Genomic DNA, 22,948 nt, shown 5'->3' with positions numbered 1-22,948 from the left:
TTTAGTCAAATTTCTAGTAAAAATGGGGCATTATTTTTTTAAAAGTAAACTAGACCTTAAATAATATAAGAAGCTAACTAGATTCCTCACTCATTCAACAAATACATATTGAATATCTACTATGTGCCAGTTGCTGGGGTGACGATGAAGATGACTGACAAGGTCTCTCTCTTTTAAAAAATGACAGGCATTAAATACTTGCATACAGATAATTTTATTACAGTTGTGAAGGAGTACTATGCATTTCTCACACTATGACCTCAATCTCTGAGTGACTGCAATACCATGATGCTGGCTGGGGTAAGGAGAGGGAGTTATATAATATGTAATGAGAAGCTGAAATGAAACATTAAGTTAAAGGGAACATCTGGGAAGACCTTGAGGTCTTGAACTTTCTAGGAACTAAAAGGAAACTAGAGTACGGAAAGCAAGGGGGAGAGTCAATTGAAAGGAAGCTGGAGAGGTAAGCAGGAACAGACTGAAGAGCCGTTTAGGCTCTAAAAGCCTAAAAGGGGAGCAGGGACTTTAAGGTTCACCAGATCACACAGAGCTTTGAAAGTCATATTAGGATTTTGATTTAGGAGTCAGAAAAGAATTAGTGGTTAATAAGTGAGGGGCCTTCACTGGGAATCAAGTGCCTCATAAGTAATTCGGTAAATTCGTTTCTGGAAGTGGTGTAGAGAATTCTTTTCAGACAAAAGATGAACAGTTTTAGGCTGTTTTGTTTTAAAAAGTTGAGTAGGTAAATACATTCATTTATTGTGCACCGTGTATGTACAGTGCAATGTACTTCAAACATCACCCACTTCCCCCTGAAATCCAAGGTTTCTAAACTGACAAGGAAAGGGGGAAGGTGACTACAGAGTGAAGCATAGACATGATCAGCAAAGGTACTGTCTTACGAGTATAAATATAGGCTTTGAGAGCCTTTAGCAACTTTCCAGGAATACCCTCACTGCTCTCTTCAACTAATAAATTTTAACGTAGTTTCAAAAGAACTCTTTAGGCCTACTCTTCAACCCTAGACTACAACTCCATGTGATCAGGTTTAATAATATCATTATAAATGGAATGTGGATGAGTTTACAATCAGTATCCCAAATAAGATAATGGATATAAACATCAAATAAGTATAAAATCTACCTTTTATTTAAAATGAGGCAAATTCTGAAATACCATAAAGTTGAACCCCAAGAATAAGCTGATCCATATAAACATTGCTTTACAATGGAATTTAAGTAACTGCTCTGTAATTGAAAAATACACACAAAAAGAGAGTACTTATAAATAATTGAAAGTGTTCACATTCATTTGTCATTCTAAACAAACAAAATTCATGTTTTTAAATATCATTTTGGAAAATCAGTCAACTATGAACCAACCCCTCAATGTAAAAATAAACGTATCGGGGGAAACTAGGTGAAGGGTACCCCAAACCTCTCTGTACTATCATTGCAACTTCCTGTAAATCTAAAATTATTTAAAAATAAAAAGTTAAAAAAACATATTTGGGATGTATAAACACAGACCAAACACACTGGCCTTTAAGACTACTTATTTTGATCAATGTAGAATCTGGTGGTGGATTAAGAGAAAAAAGTTAAAACACTGAAATCCAGAGCGAAATTTTAAAGCAGAAGTAATGTAAAGTTATGCAGAAATGATTTTAAGCATTAGGTTCAAATACTGGCTATACCACCAACTAGCTGAGTGACCTAGGGCACATCATTTAAGCTCTCAAGAGTACTGTGAAAGTCAAATGAGATATGTGGAAGTAAAGTTTGTAAATTCTAAAGCCTTGTACAAATGCTATTATTAATTCAAATTTCCTAGCCTAAATTCCTTTTTGTAAAGATCTGTCCTCATATTATATCATGTAGTCTTTCAATGGAACAAGAACGCACTTTAAAAATGGTATTCAAACAAGGAAATACAGCAACTCAGTTTATTACATGCAGATTCTTCTGCATTGATGCTAACAGTTCACTGGTCCAAAATTACTAAAATACTTAAAAAACTATACATTATGTAAACAAAACATAAATAAGACAGCATAGTTCTTTGTACATATAGTTTAGTACAGGTTGTTAAGGATTTAGGAATATGTACAATTTTACACAATGGACTGCATTTTCACAATGCATAAATATATATATATATATATTTTCTTACAGAAATAAAAATAAGATTCCACTAAAGACACAGAATACCATACCATAGAGCCACGCTGCAACAGTCCAAATTCAAGAAGAAACATGTCAATGCAAGTGTGCAAAAGCCTAGCTTACTCCAAACTAGTCAAATTTGACTTTGTTCAATTCATGTTATATAGGCAGGTAAGTCCTGACTGTCTATTTTAAACAAATAACCTTTGAAAACATACTCATACCAATGAGTGAAATGGAACAGATTTTTCCCTCCCCAAGAAAAACAAAGCCTTGTTGCAAGCTAATGAAAAGATACATCAAAACACACATACACACACACACACAAACTATGTATAATATGTTTTCAACAGTATAATAAAGTTAAAATTTTTATGGGAGTCAAAACAATGCCCCATTATTTAAAAACTGGCTCGTTTAGTCTAAATTCAAGATGCAGCTGTGTCAGGCTTCTCTAAGCCAGATGACTGAAAAGCAGGGAAGACGACAGAGGCAGGATTTCGACTGGCAGATACAACAATTTGAGAGAGTGATGAAGAGAGTGAAGAAACCTTAGATGCTGGAGTATTTATGGTATTCAAAATGGCTCCTTCTGGGCTGACCAACAATTTTTTGACTGATGTATCCAAATGAACTACTGAAGTGCTACTTGGCAGTGAAGGATTACTAGAGCAAATGGCAGAAACCAAAGATGTCTTAGCCGAAAGAGTAGCTGGAGGAGACTTAATTACTGAAGTCAATGACACTGTTGGTGCAGGAGGTGGTACAGAAACTTCAGCAGCTGGGTTTATGATCTGTGGTGCTGCATGTACTGTGGGTAGAGAACTTGCACTCCCAAGAGAGTTTACAATTTTTGTAGAGCTTCTTAGAGAATGTTTCACAGGTTGCCCACTTAAAGAATTATTTGATGCTAGCGTGATCTTCTGGGCCAGGTTATCTACCGGTGTAGGCTGAATGCCTTGGCCACTGTTAAGAACTAAGGGAGGTCCGTATTTTGGATTAGTGGATATAAGGAGAACATGGCTGCCAGCTCCAAGACCTTGTGGGGGAACAATAAAGCGGGTTCCGTTAATCATGATTTGTGTGCCAGGTGCCAAAGGCGTACTGGTATTGATGACTATTTTTTGCTGAATACAAGGCTCACTGAACTGGCCCCCTGCCACACTAGTTACATTTGATGGTGCTGCACCAGTGTGAACGGCAGTGCCAGCTGGAGCAGAACTGTAACTGGGGGTTGATTTTACGAAAGCAGGGGACAGTTGCTGGTTTGGCAGAGAAGCAAAATTGGAAATGTTAATTATTTTACCTTGATTCGGTGAAGAGGATGGAAATTCAGTTTGAGGTTTATTTGTGTTTATAGTTGTTGGCACTGGAGTTGAAACCCCTGGTGACTGAAACTGGACGGAAGTCCGAGATTGTCTTTTAGAAAGAGATACAGAACGTGTGGCTCCTGGTACTGTTGCGGCTTGTGGAACTGTGTTGATTATTTTAGGGGATACAGTCACAGATGCAGGCAAGGCAACAGTAACAGGGATTTGCAAAGCTGATGTTAGACATTTAGGAGACACTGTTGGTTGTGTATTTGAAATCAGAACAGATGATGCAAGATGTCCTGTTTTCACAGTTGATATAGCCACAGTGTTTCCGAGATTTGACGTGCAAAGTCTATTTGACAAAATAGGCATAATTCTTGAAGAGGTATCATTTCCACTGACTAAAACAGGAGGTTGTGTCCCAACTGAGGCAGAGGTTGAGGTCACTGAAAGAGAACCCAAAGATACATTTGCTCCTGTTACTGAAAACATGTTTACTGTTCTTGAAGCAGAAACCACTGATTCATTAACAGGAGTAATATTTTGACTCACAAAATTTGAGCTTACTGGAATTGAATTACCACTTGTTGACAGTGGCAAAACATAGCCCTTGGTACTTTTTTCTTCTCCTTTTGGGGTTACATTTTGCAATAGGTTAATTGATGGTATAGCTGGCACACTGCCTGAAGTATTTACAATTGCTTGGCCTATGTTTAGCCCAATTTTCACATCTTTTATCTGAGACACAGTTGGTGACGAATTTATTTTTATTGGTGCTCCCACTGTAGATGGAATTAGTACTATCTGGGGCTGCTCTGGAGCCTTAACATATGTTTTACTCAAGGGAGGAGGAAGAGTTTGTTTTAATGGTTCTGCCACAATAGTTGGGGTTGAAGTGCCACTGGGAATTGCAGCATTAATAAAAACTAATTTCTGGGCAGAAACACCTGTAGATGTTGGTGCAGGTGCCACATTAATTGCAGTTCCACTGCCAGAAGAAAGAATAGATGGAGCTGACACCAGCATAAGTTTCTGAACTGGAGTCCCACTGACCATATCTTCATTTGTTGCTGCTGTTGCTTCTGATCTTGTAACAGGGTAACTTTTTGTGACATAATCTACTTGTTGCTGTTTAGCTGGTGTATGAATAACATTTGCATTGGTTTGTCCAAAATTTCCTGTTGATATGCTAATTACGCTTACTGAACTATTTGCTGTTGATGGTAGGAGAGTGCTAGAAGAAGCAGAAGACTTTAAGGGAGAGGTGGGCATGTGTGAAGCTTTATCTATCATGTGCCCCAAATTACTACTGCAGGAAGGTTGGCTTAATGTAAATTTAAGATTTTTCCCCGTGGATGGATTAAAGCCAGCTGGAATGGAAACAGAAGTAGGTGCTTGGCCAAAAGGTGGGAGACTAGATGTAGCAGTTGTTCCAGCTACTGGTGAAAAAGCAGAGGATGATGAAGTTGTTGATTTTGGCACTAGAAATGCCTGAAGCTGAGGAGCAAAAGTAAAAACTGAACTTGAAGATAAACTATTGGATGAATTTTGATCTGGATTGGTCTGTACTTTTACAACTCCAGTGTTCCCACCTCGTGTCCTAACAAGAATTGACTGTGAATCTCTTATGCATACAGTTTTCAGTTCTTGCTTTGCTTCAGAAGAATCAGCAGTTTGTTGTGCAAAACAGTTGAGGGAACTACCTGGATTTGTAGATTCATTTAGTGTTGTTGCTGATAACTGAGGCTGAACTGTTGAGGAAATGGTGGGTGAAGCAATGGGCTGGGGGAATGCGGCTGGTGAAACTGCATTCTTGACTTTTCCTGCCTCACTCTGGCTAGTCTTAACTGGTGGTGTTAATAAATTACTTATGGAGGTTACAGGTGTCGAAGGCTGTGGTCTAGCATTACTCACATTTGACAAAGGTATAACTGTCTTGTTGAAAGCTGCATTAGGTAGTTGGGTAGAAACAGTTCCTGTTGGGTTGACAAGAACTGATGCTAAAGAAGAGTTTACATTTGCTGTCTGTGGGAAAGATGAACCATGTTGTTCTGTACCTTTTTGTTGAAGTGGTGGTATTTCTTTTGCAACTGCTTTCCCTTCCTTGTGCTGAATTACAAAATTCTTAGGCAGAATGAGAACCTGCTGCATGATTTTTTCTCCTGTTTTAGGATCCAGCATAGGTTGCATCTGAATCTTTACAGAGCTGTTATGAAGATCTATGGGCAACCACTGGCCACAGGGCATTTTGTATACCATCTGTAAAGGACCTTTTGTACTGGTGTGGCAGGTCAATGCTGGCTTTATGGGGCTTGCTTCTGGAGGAGATATAACTGGCTTTTCCACAGCAGGAGCACTTCTACCTGTGGAAGGGGGCAGTTGATTTGTTAAGGTCACTTTGTTCCCAATATTCTTTGCAAGCAAGGCCTGAATAGGTTTGGTCCCTTTCTGGAGAGTAGACACTGGTGTTGAATCCAATGAGGCAAATGACTCTGCAAACAGTGGCTCTGTATGCTTTGATTCATTCAAACAGTCAATTTGCATATCACCTTCTACAGTCTCAACTGTTGTCTCATTTGTGCTTAACTTTGCTTTCTTCCTTGGGGAAAGCTCTTTTGTGCTATCATCCAGATAATTAGTTTGTTTGGACTGTCGTTTAAGTGTTTTAGGCAGTGTCTTAGGTACATCTTTAGAAGGCAATTCTTTTTTCAGCAACTTGCTTCTGGCCATAGGTAAATCTATTTCTGACAATTTCATATCATCTGAAAATTATAAAACAAGCATTTTGTTTATATAAAACAGCAAAATAGCAATGGTAAGACCAATTATAAAAAAGAAAGTCAATCTTTGAACAAGCAATTTATTAAGAAACCTGTAGGGCGATTCAAAAGTCTCAGTACCACTGATGGAAATTAAGGTAAGGTGACCTTTGACATGGTAATCCTGACATTGTAACCATTCCCAAGAACAACATATTATTAATAAGGAAATTATTTTTGATCAAATTCTGCTGCCAATACAAGTGTAAAAGGAAAGTTTACATCTTTTAAAGAGATACTCAAGACAGCAATAGGGCTCAGAATTTAGATTTGGAAAGGAATCTAGTTCTCTCCTTCTAGATAGGGAAACCTTCATATCACAGAGAGATGGTTCTCCATATTTTCTATTTTTAGAGAGAGAGACTCTACGGAATAAAAAATGTCCAGATTTTTCTGGTGTTTAATTATTCCTACAGTAAAAAATTTATATTCATATCTGATCAAACTGGGTTGATGAGAAGTTACTCTTTTTCAATTCACCAGACATGGAAAACAATAGGTTAATACATTTCTAACCACAAATTTTTATACCTCTTAGATAACTAAAGAAAGTTATTTAACTAGATTTATAGAATAAAATAATCTGATAAGTTGAAATGAATTACAGATCATCTTATCCAGCCTCCTTATAAGAATGAGGTGTCCACTCTGGTCTTATTAGGCCATCAACCTTGATCATTCCTCATTAAAAAAAAAAAAAAATCTTCACAATTATTAGGGACTTGACAAGTTCCATTTAAAGCAAACATCAGAAATAGTGCTTCAAAAATAATAATAATAAAAAGAAAAGGCTAAACCTATTTCAAAGGGACTGCATATCAATGATGTGTGGTCTGTAATGAGCAATAACAAGCCTACAGTTTGGAGTTGGGCACTGACTCCAGAAACTCCTAGAACAGTAATAATGACTCCAAAGAACCTTTAATAAGACATTAGTACACCTTCAAACATAACAGATTTCCCCAATCAATGAACTTCATTAACCAGATTATCCTTTATCTCCACAAAAGATACTAAAATTTCTCTTTGTGCTTTTAGTGTTGATTTAAAGAAAGTTTGAATGCCTACCTGAATCAAAATGGTCCTTCTCCAGGATATCTAGAGGTTCTGTGGTGTCTATAGACTTGCTACTGAGTTCTACTTTTGGAGATTCTTTTCCAGGATCTCCTTCACCTTCTTCAGCAGTCCACGGTTCTCCAGTAAATTTATCGTGATCAGGCTGTCTTCTGAAATCATCATAGTCTTTCTTTAGGCGACTCCTGAAGAAAAATATTCGACACAACAAACAATACGTACGTATTGAACTCTTGGAAGCTAAAGTAACTTCTAACATTTTAAGCTATATTTTAGTATTTTCAATTAAGTCACTAAACCTATGTTTTAACCAAGTGTGTCTAAGATGCCAATGACTATTGTTCAAGAAGACAAAACACAGGGTGTAGGCATAAGAAACTTAAAAAATTATATCTGCAATTTCAGAATAAAGTGTTCGAACATACACCTATTTGTCTTTCTAAAGGCTGCTGTTAGACCTATTAAATGTGAAAAAGGTAATTTTTTTTCTAGCTGCACTGATAGAAATAGATTTGAGATAGTCTTAAAATTGCTGATTATAATATAGTTTAAAAGGTCATTTAAAAGAGTTAATCAGAAAGTTCTAAGAAACAGTGTGTATTATTTTTGACTATTATACAAAGAGTAACAAACAAAAACAATCCATCATTTAATCCTGAGAGCAATCATATCTAAACCTTTGGGTCTCACTAGAAATTATTTTTTTAAATTAAGCATAGGGAAACAAAGCTGAAAAGTGATCTTTCAGAGATCCTTTTCACATAAAAACATAATACCTATGTTTCTATAACACTAAGAGAGATAGAAACATTTCCAAATGATTACATGATATTTTAGAGATCCTTTATTATTCATTTGTTTTCAACTGAGTTTCTCTATTTTACTTTTACCCTTTGTTTATTTTTGTTTGTTTAAAAAAAATCTGAACATACATTCTCCAATTTACTTTTGCCACAAATTCCTATCTGTTTGGGACTTCCCTGGCGGTCCAGTGGTTAGGACTTCGCCTTCCAATGCAGGGGGAGTGTGTTCGATCCCTGGTCAGGGAGCTAGGATCCCACATGCCTTGCAGCCAAAAAGCCAAAACATAAAACAGAAGCAATGTTGTAACAAATTCAATAAAGACTTTGAAAATAGTCCACATCAAAAAAAAAAAAAAATTCCTATGTGTGCATATTGGAGTTTAAATCTCACCTCTGTCACTTAACAGTTGTAAGACTTTGGGCAAGTTCCTTAAACTTTCTAAGCATCAGTTTACTTATTTGTACAATGAGGATAATAATAGCACTTACTTCATAGTTTGTGTGGCACATAAATATTCAATAAATGTTAGTTAATAATTACTCTCAATTTATTTATCTTTCAATTATTGCTTAAGGGTTTTATAGAGCAGATGAGGGCTGTAAGATACTAGAGTGGGTTACCAAAGGATAACTGTAAAATTAATTTCATTTTAGAAATATCTATATATTCTATAGGGGTAGTATAATGTTCCTCCCTTCTCAGTCTTCTCACCTCAGCTAATAACTTTGCTCCTTATTTCAGGGAAAATGGAAGCAATCAGACAAGAACTCTCATATGCTCACACCTCGTCTGCAACTTAAGACCTTCACCTGTACTCATATTCTTCATCTTCCTACCTAAGCTAACCCTTCCAACTTATGCATCTTCTCTCACCTAGTCAAGAAACTCACTCAACCAAACGTCCCTTCCATTGTCTGAGTTCATTTTTGCCTCTCTATTCAATCATTTCTACCAGTATACAAACATGTTATTTCTCCCATTAATAAAAACAAATGACCCAACTTGACTCCAACTTGTCCTTCCAGGTACTGCCCTATTTCTCTGCTCTACTTTTATAGAAAAACTCCAATTCCTCACCCCTAATTCTCTTGAACAGACTCCTTAGACTTTTACCCACAGCTGTATCAACACAGCTCATCAATGATATTGTCAAATTTAACAATGAATTCTCGTCCTCATCTTCCTCAATCCATCATGAGCAGCCTCCTTTTTAAAACATCTTCTTTACCTGGTTTCTAAGACACCACTCTTGGTTATGCTCCTACCTTGCTGAATACTCCTTCTCAGTCAATTCTGCTGAGTCCTACCATCTCCATCACCTCTAACTGTTGGAATGTCCCAGGGTTCAGTCTCTCTTATCTATGCTCATATACTAGGTGATTTCTACCACCTTACAGCTTAAATATAATCTATATCCTGACAACCCCCAAATGTATACCTCCAGCCTGGCTTACTCCCTTTAACTGGGACTCATATGCTAAACTGCCTACTCAGTAACTCCAATTAGACATCTGAAAGGCATATCAAACTTAACATGTTGAAATCCAAACTCCTGAATCCACCCCCTCCCCAAAACTACTTCTTTGTTTCCCCTATCTCAGCTAATGGCAATTGCATTATTCCAGTTGTTTAGATAAAAAATATTAGGCACCATCTTTTTCTCCTCATTTTTTTCTGACACTCCATATGCAAGCCTTAAGGAAATTCTACCAGTCTTACTTTCAAGATCTATCCAGAATCCAAGCACTCCTTGCCATCTGCATTGCTACTATCATGGTCCAAGCCACTGTCATTTTTTGCCTGCACTACTACTATAGTGTAACTGACTTCCCTGCCTTTATCGTCATCCCACACTACACTATCTCAACAGAACAGGCAGAGCGAGTGCTTTAAAACATAAGTCAGATCATGTACTTCCTCTGTTTAAAGCTCTTCAATGGCTTCTCATCTCAGAGTAAAAGCCAAAATCCTTAAACACGTACATGATCCGGCTACCTTTCCCTATACTTCTCTGACTCTTGACTCTTACCACTTTCCTCCTCACTCACTCAGCTCTGGTTATTCTTGCCCCTTTGCATTTCCTATAAATGTCAATCATGCTTTTAACCTTAGGGCTTCTACATCTTCTTTTCCCTTAGATATCCACTTGGCTCTCTCCCCTATTTCCTTCAGGTCTCTTTTCAAACATCAACTCATCAGGGAAGCGTTCCCCAACACCCTGGTAAATGAGCAATCATTATCCCATCCAAACTAAGCATTTCTTATTCCCCTTAACCTGCTTCATTTTTCTTCACAGCACTTATCACCATCTGACATTTGAGTTTGTCTGTCTGAATAGACTTATAACTAGTAAGGAAATTGAATCAATAATCAAAAAAATCTCTAAACATTTCTCCAAAGATATATAAATTGCCATAAGCACATGAAAAAACACTCAATTTCACTAATCATTAGGGAAATGCAAATCCAAACTACAATGATATACCACCTCATATTCATTAGGATGGCAATTAAAAAAAAAGAAAATAACAAATGTTGGTGAGGATGTGGAGAAGCTGGAACTCTTGTAACTGTTGGTGGGAATGTAAAATTGTACGGTCACTGTAGAAAACAGTATGGTAGTTCCTCAAAAAATTAAAAGTAGAATTACCATATTCCTCTTCTAGGTATACACCCCAAAATTTGAAAGCAGGGTCTTGGATATTTGTACACCCATGTTCATAGCAGCATTATTCATAATAGCTAAAACATGAAAAGCCTCCCAAATGCCCATTACAGATGAATGGATAAGCACAATGTGGTATATGCATAAAATGCAATATTATTCAGCCTTTAAAAGGAAGTAACTTCTGACATATGCTGCAATATGGATGAACCCTGAGAACATTATGCTAAGTGAAATAAAGCCAGTCACAAAAAGACAAATATTTTGTACTATATGAGGTACTTAGTCAAAATCATAGATACAGAAAGTAGAATGGTGGTTGCCACGGGATGGGGGGAAGGGGGGAATGGGGAGTTATCGTTTAACAGGTATAGCATTTTAGTTTCACAAGATGAAGTTCTGGAGATGGATGGGGTTACAGTGACACAACATCATGAATGTATTTAATATCACTGAACAGTACACTTAAAACTAGTTAAGATGGTAAATTTTATTTGTGCATTTTACCACAATGAAAAAAAATGGGGGAGAAAAAAGAATATAAACCACACAGTAAGAGTTTTGTTTAATCAACAGTACTTTGTCAGGGCTTAGGAGGTACCTTGTACACAGTAGGTACTCAAAAATATCTGAATTACGAATCAATGGAAAACTATACTAAATGATACCAGGACACCTTCCATAATCATAAAGTAAGAGCCTTAAAAAGTAAAACAGATAATAAAGCTTGATTTACCTGTTTCTTTGAAAAGCTTTCATTAACTTTGGTTCCCATGGCAGCAATTCATTTAAAAGACGTATCAATGTACTATGCAATTCTTTTACAGCTTGCCTCCGATGATACCATTTGCCCTAAAAAACACAATTTTAAAAGTAAATTCCTTAGACTTAATCCAAAAGTAAACGCCAAGACTTATTTTCTGAGTAAAAAACAAAACAAAATGCCAATACCCATCAAATAAGTACATATCTCTTCTTCAGAAGGTTGCAGCAAGGAGGAAAATATCCTATAATAAATCTTCTTTGATATACTTTAAAGATTCTCAATTCTACAGGAGAAATCTAAAACCCATTTAATTAAACCAGAAGATAAAAAATTTTTTTAAAGTTTTTAATTGGGTCAATTATAAACATTTTTATAAATCACTAAAACACATGTAAAGATACAAACATTTATATAACTATGTAAATGACATTGCTCACTTCTGTAAAGTTTCTGTAATTTTTCCAAAACAGTGGGGAAAAAAAGAGAGAAAGCCTGAATTGTTATCCTATTCAAAAGCCATCTTAACAAACTTCCTTAGGAAATTTTACAATTATTTTATTTAAAAATGTTTCCAGCACAGAAAAGCAAACAACTGGTCACCATTTTCAATACTATCATGCTATACTAACGGTTAATTTCTGACATGCCCTCCATTTGCTAAGTATTATCCTAAGTATTTCATTCATACTTGGAGAGAAAGAGACAGAGAGAGAGAGACAAACGGAGAGGGAGGGAGGAAGGGAGGGAGAGAGAGATCAAGTGAGCATGAGAGTTCACGTATACTAGCAGTTATAAAAGCCCTCTAAAGTGTGTGCATTTTTAGCCTTACTTAACAAATGATGAAACTAAGGCTCAGAGAGATTAAATGACTTGTTTAAGGTTCTCTGACTTGAACCCAGATCTGCCTGGTGGTGAAGTCCAAGTTCTTTAGAACTAATTACATCACTGCCTCTTAAAAACTGTATTACATAAATTCAATCTGACACAGGTTATAAAACCTCTAGTAAAGATACATTTCATCAGTACCCATAAAATTACTTGACTACCATAGGAACAGGAAGATTACAGAAGTTATATCTTTAGGTAGCCAACTCCCCCTTCTCCACAATGTTAGTGTACACCAGCTATCCACATCACCACCACCACCATCACTATAGTCACTTACTGTTATATAACCAAGTTGTACTTCTTTTTTATTTGGTAACAGCTTTGAGATATAATTTACATACCACATAGTCCACTCATTTTATTTCTTTTATAACAAAAGGCACACAACTATATATGTTACAGATCACATTTAACCTGCATAAAATTAGATTTCACCCCACAGGAACTCTGAGTCAATTTGCATATAGGTAAAACATTAAGGCAGAAAAATAACCACTCCCTAGAGCAAAGCATATTCTAAAATCTGTGCATAAATTTCCCAACTTTATATATATCTAAAACTTTTCCCTTTGTCATGGAAATTTTAGACACATACAAAACTAAGTCATCAATAACACTGTATTTCCTACTCTTGAAAATTTTGTGCTTTAAAACAACACAATGTTTATGCACATAAAAATAAACAACATTTCTAACTGAGGTTTTTATACTTCAGAAGGGAAATTGTTCATTAGAAGAGTAGGAAGAGGTGAGATTATATGTGCATGTGCTCATAATGAATACGGAACCTAGGCTCACTGACTAATTTTTGTGTCTTCTCAGTGGCATAACAAATTATAGTATTGTGAAAAAATTTCAAGAAAAGTAACTTTTATTTCATATAATACACTAACCTGAAGAGACTTTCCATCTTGTCAAAAGCATTCTAAAATGACCCAACTAACAATGAGTTATACCTCAAAAGTTTATTTTCTCAAAGAAATGTTATGAGATAGTATAAAGTGCATATTCTAACCCATGAAAACAAAACTATTAGATTATAAATAATAAAACTGAGCAAGAAATAACTTTCATCTATGGAAAGCTATTTGAGGAAGATGAAAAGGCAGGTAACAGCTATCATAAATCCTTTTCAGAATGAGGTAAGATTTTGTTTCAATAAAAAATAGAAAATAGTAGATGGAGATTTTTCCCTTTAACAAGGCATATCAACAACATTATTTTTTTCTACGTATCAACTTCTATTTGGCTCAAAAATGAAATGGTGATGGTGGAAATAAACTTTTCCTAAGCTAAAGAGAGCAGAAAGAGGTAAGGAATGAAGGTGGGGAGAATATTCTCTTCACGGTATAATTAACTGGAAAAGCATTAAAGGATTAGGGGGCGCCAGGCATGCTGAATTCCTTATTAACTGGGAGTTATATGGGGAAGAATTACAGATGCAGAGTTAACCTGGGCAGTACGGTGGCTGTATGGATTAGTGTGGTGGTGATGAGGTAGGGAATACAGAACTATCAGTGTTATGGGACTTTTAGGACTAGGTAGATGAAGCACGGGAAGGGGAGACTGTGTAACTGGATACTACTTAAAGCCATTTATCAACTCTGTTTGTGTCTCTACTAAATTACAACATTAATTTTTATAGGAAAGAGTTTTAAAAATATTAGGAAAATTTTACCTTTTGATTTTATTTTGGTTACTAAATTTTAATTAATCCAATGCCCAGAAAATATACTACTGAACAGGAGGGGTCATATAAATCAATCAGAGAATAGAGTCCTAACTTCCATATAACTCTGTTTTACCCACTGACCTGTTTGTAAATGTCTAAGGCCTTCAACTTTATGTATGTTTTTTGGCCTTCTTCCCCTTCTTTATACTGCATTTCTCAACTTGGGGTAGTGATGGTATGGTATCTCATTTATATTTGAAAATGCCTATCTAATCATTCTGTATTTGAAAAACAAACAAAAAGTTTATTATTTTCATAACACAAATTATAGAAAGTAAAGGCTGATAAAATGTTTTGACTAGAAGATACATATAAAGGATACGATGACCTCAACAAAGGGCATCCCTATACCTGCCATGGGGTATGTGTGTCATCTATCAAAAGGGGGCATAGGTTTAAAAAAGTTCAGAATCACTGCTCCAGGGCTGGTGTTTGAGGTAATAAGGTACTTTAATCACTTGACAGTAAAAGAGAAACTCATACTGCTTCTTTCATTTATTATTTCTTTGGTCAATACAATCCAAATGGAAATAAAATAATATGTCCCTTTCTACCTAGTGCTGGTCTCAGAGTGTCACAGTATACAATGGAACTAACGTAGAGAAGTTATGAATTTTTAAATGAAGTTAGTCAAATGGTAATAATCTGCCTTAACTTGGATCTAATATAAAAATCTATTTAAAATCAAACAAAATATTTCCTGAACTTTAAATCAGATCATTAGCAATAGCTTTCCTGACTGATCAACTTTATTTATATACACAGATAAAGGAAAAACTATCATGTTTCTTCTAGGATGAAATTATTAAAGCTAAAAGGGAACTCAGAGGACATAATTTTACAGAAGGAAAGTGTCTAAAGTAAACAGAGAAGTACTTGTAGGTGGAAGAAGACTTTAGAATTCTAGATCTCCCGAATGCTAAAATCCACTTTCCTTCCACTACACAATGCCATCTCTCATGGGCTACACACAGACAATTCCTAAAGAAGAAGAGACTGTACTGTGTAAGTTCCTATATTTACATGTAGGTATCTCTGTAATGCAAACATTAAAATCTCTAAAATTTACTTTGTTTCATTTGTTTAATTACAGTAGTACTTAAAACTATGGTGATCTAAAGTTTAAAAGTGAATTAAAAAAACAAGGAAAACAGCAAGTTCCCCATCTTCAAACACATAAGAGAGAATATGGATATAATGAAAATCAGAAAGGCTCTTACAGTCTTTATCTGCACTGATCAATACAGAATCAAAGAAAGTAGATAGAAAGATTAAGTAAATGGTTATTTGTAGAACAGTGTTATAACTGTTTCTCTAGTAAAAAATACATTTAATAAGCTTTACATATATGAATTTAGTGCTGACTTTTCTTTATGAACAGGTATGTGAATATGGGGATAAATGAACAATTTTTGGTATTAGAATTCTCACTATTTTCATGGACAAAAATTTTTTTCTAAAATAATCCTAATGCGTTATGTGAACTTAATAATTCAAACATTTACTGAAGGTCACTTTGAAGAGAGTAATATATTTTTCTTTTATAAATTTACTATGAAATTTAACATAAAACAAAGTATGAATTCAAACATACACCAGGGAACCAAAGGTATACAATACGGTCTAAATTTGAGGCTTACCTTTCAATACTTTCTCAGCCAATGTCCACAGCAGCTGCAGATTGCCAGCTCCCTTTCCATGAGATGCCCCACTGTCAAACACTAAAGGTTTTATAACCTCATAGGGATTACTACAATAAGGAGCTGGTCTATGGCTACAAGATAAGTCCTTTGTTATATTATGCAGTCTTGTAAGTTTTTGAATGTGATAGGTTAATAACCTAAGGAACCATAAGAGAAAAGAAACTTTTAAAAAACTTACAAAACTACACAATATTGTAAAATGAAAAGTTGAGTCTATGTGTGTGAAATGAGTGGGGAGGGAAACTTACCTTACAACTAAAGAAAAACTCCATTCTGCTGCAGTAATCGGGTATGACAGCACCAGCATAATGCTGGCTGGGGTGTTGCAAGGAGAGGGAGTTGGCAATCTACTGATGCTGGGGACACTGAACATCTAGAAGGAAGAAAAGAGGAAAACAAATAAATTCCAGGTTTATTAAATGTCTCATTACCATGGATCTTTTGCACATTTTAATAAGTTTAGATGCTTTGAATATTAAACTTAGGTGAAAGTAATTTGTTTACACAAATCATTCTGTTACTTATATAGATTTTCTTATAATATTATATCTAAACAAAATAGGTATCAACAGTTATATGAAGAAAAGATTAACATCACATATAAATATGCAAAGAATGCTTTTTTAAATTGAAAGGGTATTATTGTGAAGATGATAAAAAAGATAATTTTTATGGACAAAACATAATATATATGAAAAAGGCATCAATGCTCTTTTTCTACATGCTTTTACTTACAAATATGTTGTTACAGCACAGAAACAGGGATCATATGAAAAAATATTTTTTGTTATAGGCTTGGTTCTTGTCACAGACATAAATCACATGGTGGAAAGGGATTAGATAATAATACATCATGTTTTTCAAATAAAATTCAAATAACTTTTAGAAAAGCCAAATGGATTTGTCTGCAAAGATGTCTCATTTAAAATCACTAGCAATATCCAAAGGTAGGTTACAAATAATTTAAATGCAAATGTATAAAAACACAGCACAAATCAAATTAACTATATTTAAGCATGTTAATAATCTAATTATTTGGCATTCTCCTTAGTCTAAGTAATATTAAGTGAAAAGGTAGTAAGTATTTACTTTTTTTTTTTTCTTATTGCTCACCTAAAGAAATTACTACTATATTAGTATATTCCTGCATATTCACAGTTTTGGGGGTAAAACACTGCATTCATCTTGTTGGTATACAGTCCCTTGAAAAAGTACTAGTTAGACAGTAGAGTGAAATGTTTGCATATTAATATGGAAAAAGTTAAAGAGTATTTTCACACTTTCAGAGGTTCTAATATGAACTATCCTATCATATACTAGTATTTTCTCTTTAGGTACTCTCACCCATTTTCTCTTAAGACTAATTCAATAGAAAAGGAAAGCATTTGTACTTTATTTTAAAGATATCCTACATTGCACAGCATGTACATTTCCATTATATTTCTAAATTAGCATTTAACTAGAAAGCATGAAGACAAACAACTGCGTCAGTGATAATATTGGAAGTTTCAGTGTCATTTGACTTTGTATAGAGGGTGGACAGATCACATTCCCAGTGAGATAGTTAATATTACTGGGGAAGAAAATCTAACAATATGTATGTAACTGATGGTGTGTAACCATTTTCATTCACAAAGAAGAAAAAATCCTGAACTAGAAATTAACTATTGGGTAAGTATCTGAATTTGATTCTTTTTAGTAAATTGGTGGTAACAAAGAAGTTAATAAAATTTTATCAAATCTATACCTGATATCAGAAAGGTGGCTTCTCAAGCAATTCACTGCACAATCTTAATCACTAAGTAATGTTACATATGGTATCATCAGAGCATAAAAAGGTCCATGTAAGTGAAATTAAGACTGGGAGTATCTTAAAAGCAGGGTCAGTATCCTACTTATTTTTACTTTCTCAGGCTCCATCACAATGCCTAGCAGAGAGCAGGCCCACAATAAGTATTCAAACTATAGAAGTAAATTTCTTAGCTTACTGAGATTTTCTACTTAGCTGCAAAAGATTTTAAAAAATTGATAGAAACGTTCCTAAAATATGTCTTCCAGATTTTCTGAGTACACAATGAATATAATTTAACTCTTGATGACTTGGATCATCATTATGAACAAGTTATTGTTTCATATTTTAAGGCAGTGACTGCAGGGTTTACAGGGCTATAACCTATGTCCCTATATTAAGTGGTTATTGATTACTAATAGTTTTGGACTCCTAAAATCTGCTTTTGTAGGTTTTTTCCTCAATTGTCTATTAGCACTTCATGCTACCGCCACTAAATCTGCCTTAAATGGCCTTGTCCTAATTAAAAGCACCTGCTACAACTAGTTAGCATCATATCTTCATTAAAAGAAACTGGTTCCATGCAAGGATTTTTTTCTATTTTAAAGTGCTAGAGATCCACATGTGGACTCTGGGCCTTCTATTTAGACTCCTTTTTATTCTCTGGTAGATTTGGGATTAATTTTCCTTCCATATATAATGTACCATTTTTACCTTTTTTACAGAGTCTGGTAAGATGGTAGGAAAGTTCTATTACTGTTCAATCTTCTCCATTTTTTGGATGGTATTCTTCCCTAGTTCACAAAAGGTTAAACTACCCTATCTTTAAATTTTAGGGGCTTTCCAAAGATTTTGATATCTTCTGTAATATAAAAAAGAGAATGATGTGAAGCTCATTTTTTGGTCTTAAGCACCTCACGGATTTAAATTCAATTTTCCAGAACTCTTGCCACTGAAAGGCAGTAGAGTAACAATTAAATAGAAAATAATACAAATTTACTTGGGGCTTTGAAAAATATCTGGCATTTAGATTGTTACTTACATTTGAATAAGTGTGTGTGATACGTAATTCAAAAGAGTTTAAGGCAAAGAATAAAAGCCACACTATGAAGTTCTAATTATAGAAGGAGCTGTCACCGAGTTCAATTCTTCCTTGAAGCTCACTGCATGCTGGGAACACGCAGCATTAATTCTCTGGCTGATGTAAAAATACGAAACAACAGTTTTCCCTTTTAATTGGAACTTTTCTTAGAAGAAAAGAGGTGTTCAAATATTGTTTTTAAGAAAGTTTCCCTGATGGGATACAGACTATGCCACATTGCAGTAAGTTGAAACAGTGAGCGCTATTAACAAGAGTTAAAATCCAGTTCTTAGTTGAGCAGAGTAGTTATTAAATGTCAAAAAGAATGCCCCAAAGCAAGACTTACCATAAATAAATGAGGATAATGCATTTTCAGATAATTCAGTGACTACAGTCAATTGAAGTTTTGTCTTATCAGCCAGCTATTGTTCTGGTTCACATTTCCTGTCATCTAGTTCTGTTTTCTTACTATTATTTTGAACATGTCAGTTAATATTTGATTCTTCATAAAGTCCATAAAGTCTTACTCTCAAATAATATATTAACATGTCATTAAGGGAAGTAAAGCAAGTGTCTAGAGTGTCTGGTGACCTCTGAATAAAAAAAATGGCTTGAAAATAAAAGATTAAGTCTTTTATAAAAGGACAGGAGTTAGCGCAACCAATCCTGATTAAAATTAAAAATTTATCCCCAGGATTGGCGATAAAAAGCTTAAGCTCTAAAGTGAATTCCTTGAGGATGAGGACTTTGTTTTAGTCTCTGAATTTCAACCAAGTTCCTTGGTATTACGCATAGTACACAGAAAACAATGAGGAAGTATTTGCCTAACGAATAAGACTAGAATATGACAGGTAGAGAAACTTATTTATTTTATTTGTTGTACAGGGTTTCCAAAAGGTTATTTTAATTTTTTGAAAGCTTTAACTATGACAATTTAAAGACAGAGTGTTTTTCCCCCCACAGATGAGCTAGTTTTCAGTTTTGTTAACCATATCAAAAGATCTAGAGTAAGAAAACAAGATACACAATGATGTAATTGCCAAAAACTTAAATAAAACTAATTAAAGGACAATTTAGATATTGATGCAACCATAGGTACAACTAAAGTCATTAAGTAAGTTAATTAGGGCATATTCAGGATTCTGAATGTATCTAAAGTTCCTTATACTGTAGTAAAATAGACTTTTTACTCTAAATAGATGGCTATAAAATAATTTTGATTTCATGTCTCACCGTGAGCAAATGGGATATGGAGAGAAGAGGGAAAAAATCCCATAATCCTACATTATAATAGAGTAAAATTTCTTTGTTACAGGTGTTAGAAAGTAAGATTAATGTATAATAATTTCTTTGCCTTATATCAAGCTTTTACTATATGCAACTATGATTTAGGGGTTCACATAAATTCATATAAGTGAAGTTTTATACATAATTTGACTATATTTTACCATTTACCTGTGTATTATTTCTTACTATATCTTCACTTTTTAAGAATGTTTTCCATCATATTTTTAAAAATGAACAAAGAAAATACATATACAACCAATTTATAACTTCATTTCCTATAATGAAGGTAAAAGGTAAATGGTGACCATACTTAAAAGAAGCCATAAATCATAATGGATTGCAGACAGCTGAGATGGATCTGAAGCTAAGGTCAAGAATTCTTTTAACAATCTGAGAAAATCATAAAGGGTAAAGGTTAATACTGACATTCACAAGTTCCATCAAATACAAGTCTTAATTAGAAATATATTATATGATAAAATGGTCTCAATCATGGAATCTGGCATATGATTTCATTGATTTCTACCTAAGTGTCAAAACATCAACTTGTTTTCTCCCCATAATAAGCTGGCAGCAGCAACTCATTATGAGAGACTAGGGCCCTGATCAAAAACAGGCATATGCCAGGGTTCTGCAATCTCTGCACAACTGACATCTGAGGACAGATAACTATTTGCTGTGGGGGGCTGTCAGGTGCACTGTAGGATCATTACAATGTAGAATATTTTTAGCAGCACGGCTGGCCTCTATCCATTAAGTGCCAGTACCACCTCTTCAACTATGTCAATCAAAAATGTCTTCAGACATTGCCAGTGTCTCATAGCAGCGCTGGGCAGGGGTGGGGTGGGCAGAATCATTACTCACTGATAACCACCGGCTTTTACAAAACTCTGTGACCAAAAACTAGGGTGTCACTACCTCTGATCTAAGCTTCTGATTTCTCTAATGTTTGATCTAGCTAATGCACAGCCTTTGGTTAGGCAAGATAAGTGCTATTATTGTATTATGAATTTAAATTATTTTAAGAACATAATAGATTAATTTTATTCATGACTTGAAATTCCTTTCTAATTCTCTTAAACATGCCTTTTGACATACTGTAATTATTATGCATATATTTTTTGGATGTTTAAAAAGTTTAACATTTCATGAATACTTCCATGTAGTAACAATGATCTACAAATATTTTATTTTACTAGCCATATGATATACCACTGTGTTAATATTATTGCTTGGTTAGTCATCTCCCTACTGTTGGACATATGGGCTTTTCTCAAATTTCTACTATTAGAGACAGTCTGCTGAACACACTATTGTGTAAATTACTTTTTGGGGGGGTAGGGGAGTAGGGTGAAAAATGGGGGAAAATAAAAGTTAAATATCAATTAGGATTATAGGATCAAAGAGTACAGGCAGTTTTATAGCTTTTCTTACATACTGAATATGAAATACAGAAATATTTGAAGTCTGTCTTAAAACTTGCTCAGTGTTGAGGTGCTTAACTGCTAAAAGGTGTATTAGAAAGATAGAGTATTATATTTTAAATTTTAGTTTATCTATATTGATAAGACTATCATTTATCATTTCATAATCCAGAAAAGGTTTCTTTTCTTATAACTTTGTTTTTTTGCCAAATGTTCCCTTTTCCTTATCTCTATACTGATTTTTCATTATCAAAGAAAAAAGACTGAAACCTCTTTGAAGATCTAAATTATGATATAAAACATAAGGAAATTAACCAAATGCAAGAAAAAAAGGGTCACATGAGAAATTCAGAAATATAACCACTTCTGTATTAGCCTGACAAAAATCTAACAAGTTTGATTATTTAGACAGCAAAAATGTCTAATAAATTTCAAATACAATAGGATCAGGCAAATTTATCAATATCGTAGCTCTATCTTTCTGGAAAACTAATAAATTTCCTAAATTAAAAAGACTACTTTCCAAATAATTAAGCAAAATGCAATTTTTCTCTCTTGACTAAAACCACAAAAATAAAAACAATAAAATGTCATGATTTCTCCTTTAGGGCACTAAAAGAATCCTATGATCTAAATAATAATGAGATAGACAAAATGAAAGGATTTTGTCAAACTACGTACTTCTATTTATGTCAGTCAGAAGTCTGGTATAGCACTGGAGGACGTAAAGGATGTTGAGTTCTCTTTGAATAAGCCGTTAAATGAAGTAATGGGATCAAATGAACTAAAGCAAACTCAGAAAATTAATCATTTTTTCTCTCCTCACATTATAAATCATAAGTAGAATTAGTTGTCTTGCAAGAATAAGTAAACAATCTAGACTTTAAAAGACTGTAAATCTTCCAGTACAATGAGTAGCTCAATGGCAAAACCTCTAAGAGATTAAGAAAGCTTTTTTAATGGAATGTTGACCTGGATAAGGAAATGGGGTAATTCTTCCTTGTTGCTTTGGTAGGAAAAACTATCTAGAAAGGGCTTGCAGAGAAGCTCCCAAAAGCAGCCAGGTTTTTAAACGAATCCACATTAAATCCTCTATCACATATGTAATTTCTATCTTTAGTAAGGGCATTTGTGACAACCAAATGTTTATATGGAATATGTCTTCCCTGTTACTGAAGCCATCGTAGATCTGAAAGCTGATGATGAATAATATTGGGTGGGCCAAAAGGTTCGTTTGATTTTTTCTGTAAGATGGCTCTAGTGGCACTTAGTTGTCTTTAACTTCATTTGAAACAATTTTGTTAGATTATATGTGACAGCTGTCATATCAGTGTGCATTTAAAAAAGACAGCCATTTTAATATTGAAGATGGAAGAAAAAAGTAACATTTTCAGCATATTATGCTTTATTATTTCAAGAAAGGTAAAAATGCAACTGA

The 22,948-nt window shown here is 34.4% G+C and overlaps 1 protein-coding gene across 4 annotated transcripts in view; it reads right to left on the bottom strand.

The window, feature by feature from the left end:
• Window positions 1-1,931: 1,931 nt before the first annotated feature.
• BRD10 (bromodomain containing 10) overlaps window positions 1,932-22,948 on the bottom strand; it is a 105,450-nt gene continuing 84,433 nt past the window's right edge. For all 4 annotated transcript variants that reach the window (XM_082404320.1, XM_082404321.1, XM_082404322.1 and 1 more), the window contains 3 exons: window positions 11,577-11,692; window positions 7,366-7,556; window positions 1,932-6,240 (listed from right to left, as the gene is read on the bottom strand). In XM_082404320.1, coding sequence (XP_082260446.1) covers window positions 2,594-6,240; window positions 7,366-7,556; window positions 11,577-11,692 — 3,954 coding nt within the window. In that variant the 3' untranslated portion in view covers window positions 1,932-2,593. The remainder of the gene's footprint in view (window positions 6,241-7,365; window positions 7,557-11,576; window positions 11,693-22,948) is intronic.

The sequence above is a fragment of the Balaenoptera borealis genome (genome assembly GCF_965194805.1).
Source record: "Balaenoptera borealis genome assembly, chromosome: 8".
NCBI lineage: Eukaryota > Metazoa > Chordata > Mammalia > Artiodactyla > Balaenopteridae > Balaenoptera > Balaenoptera borealis.
This window is presented reverse-complemented; position numbering and strand designations above follow the sequence as displayed.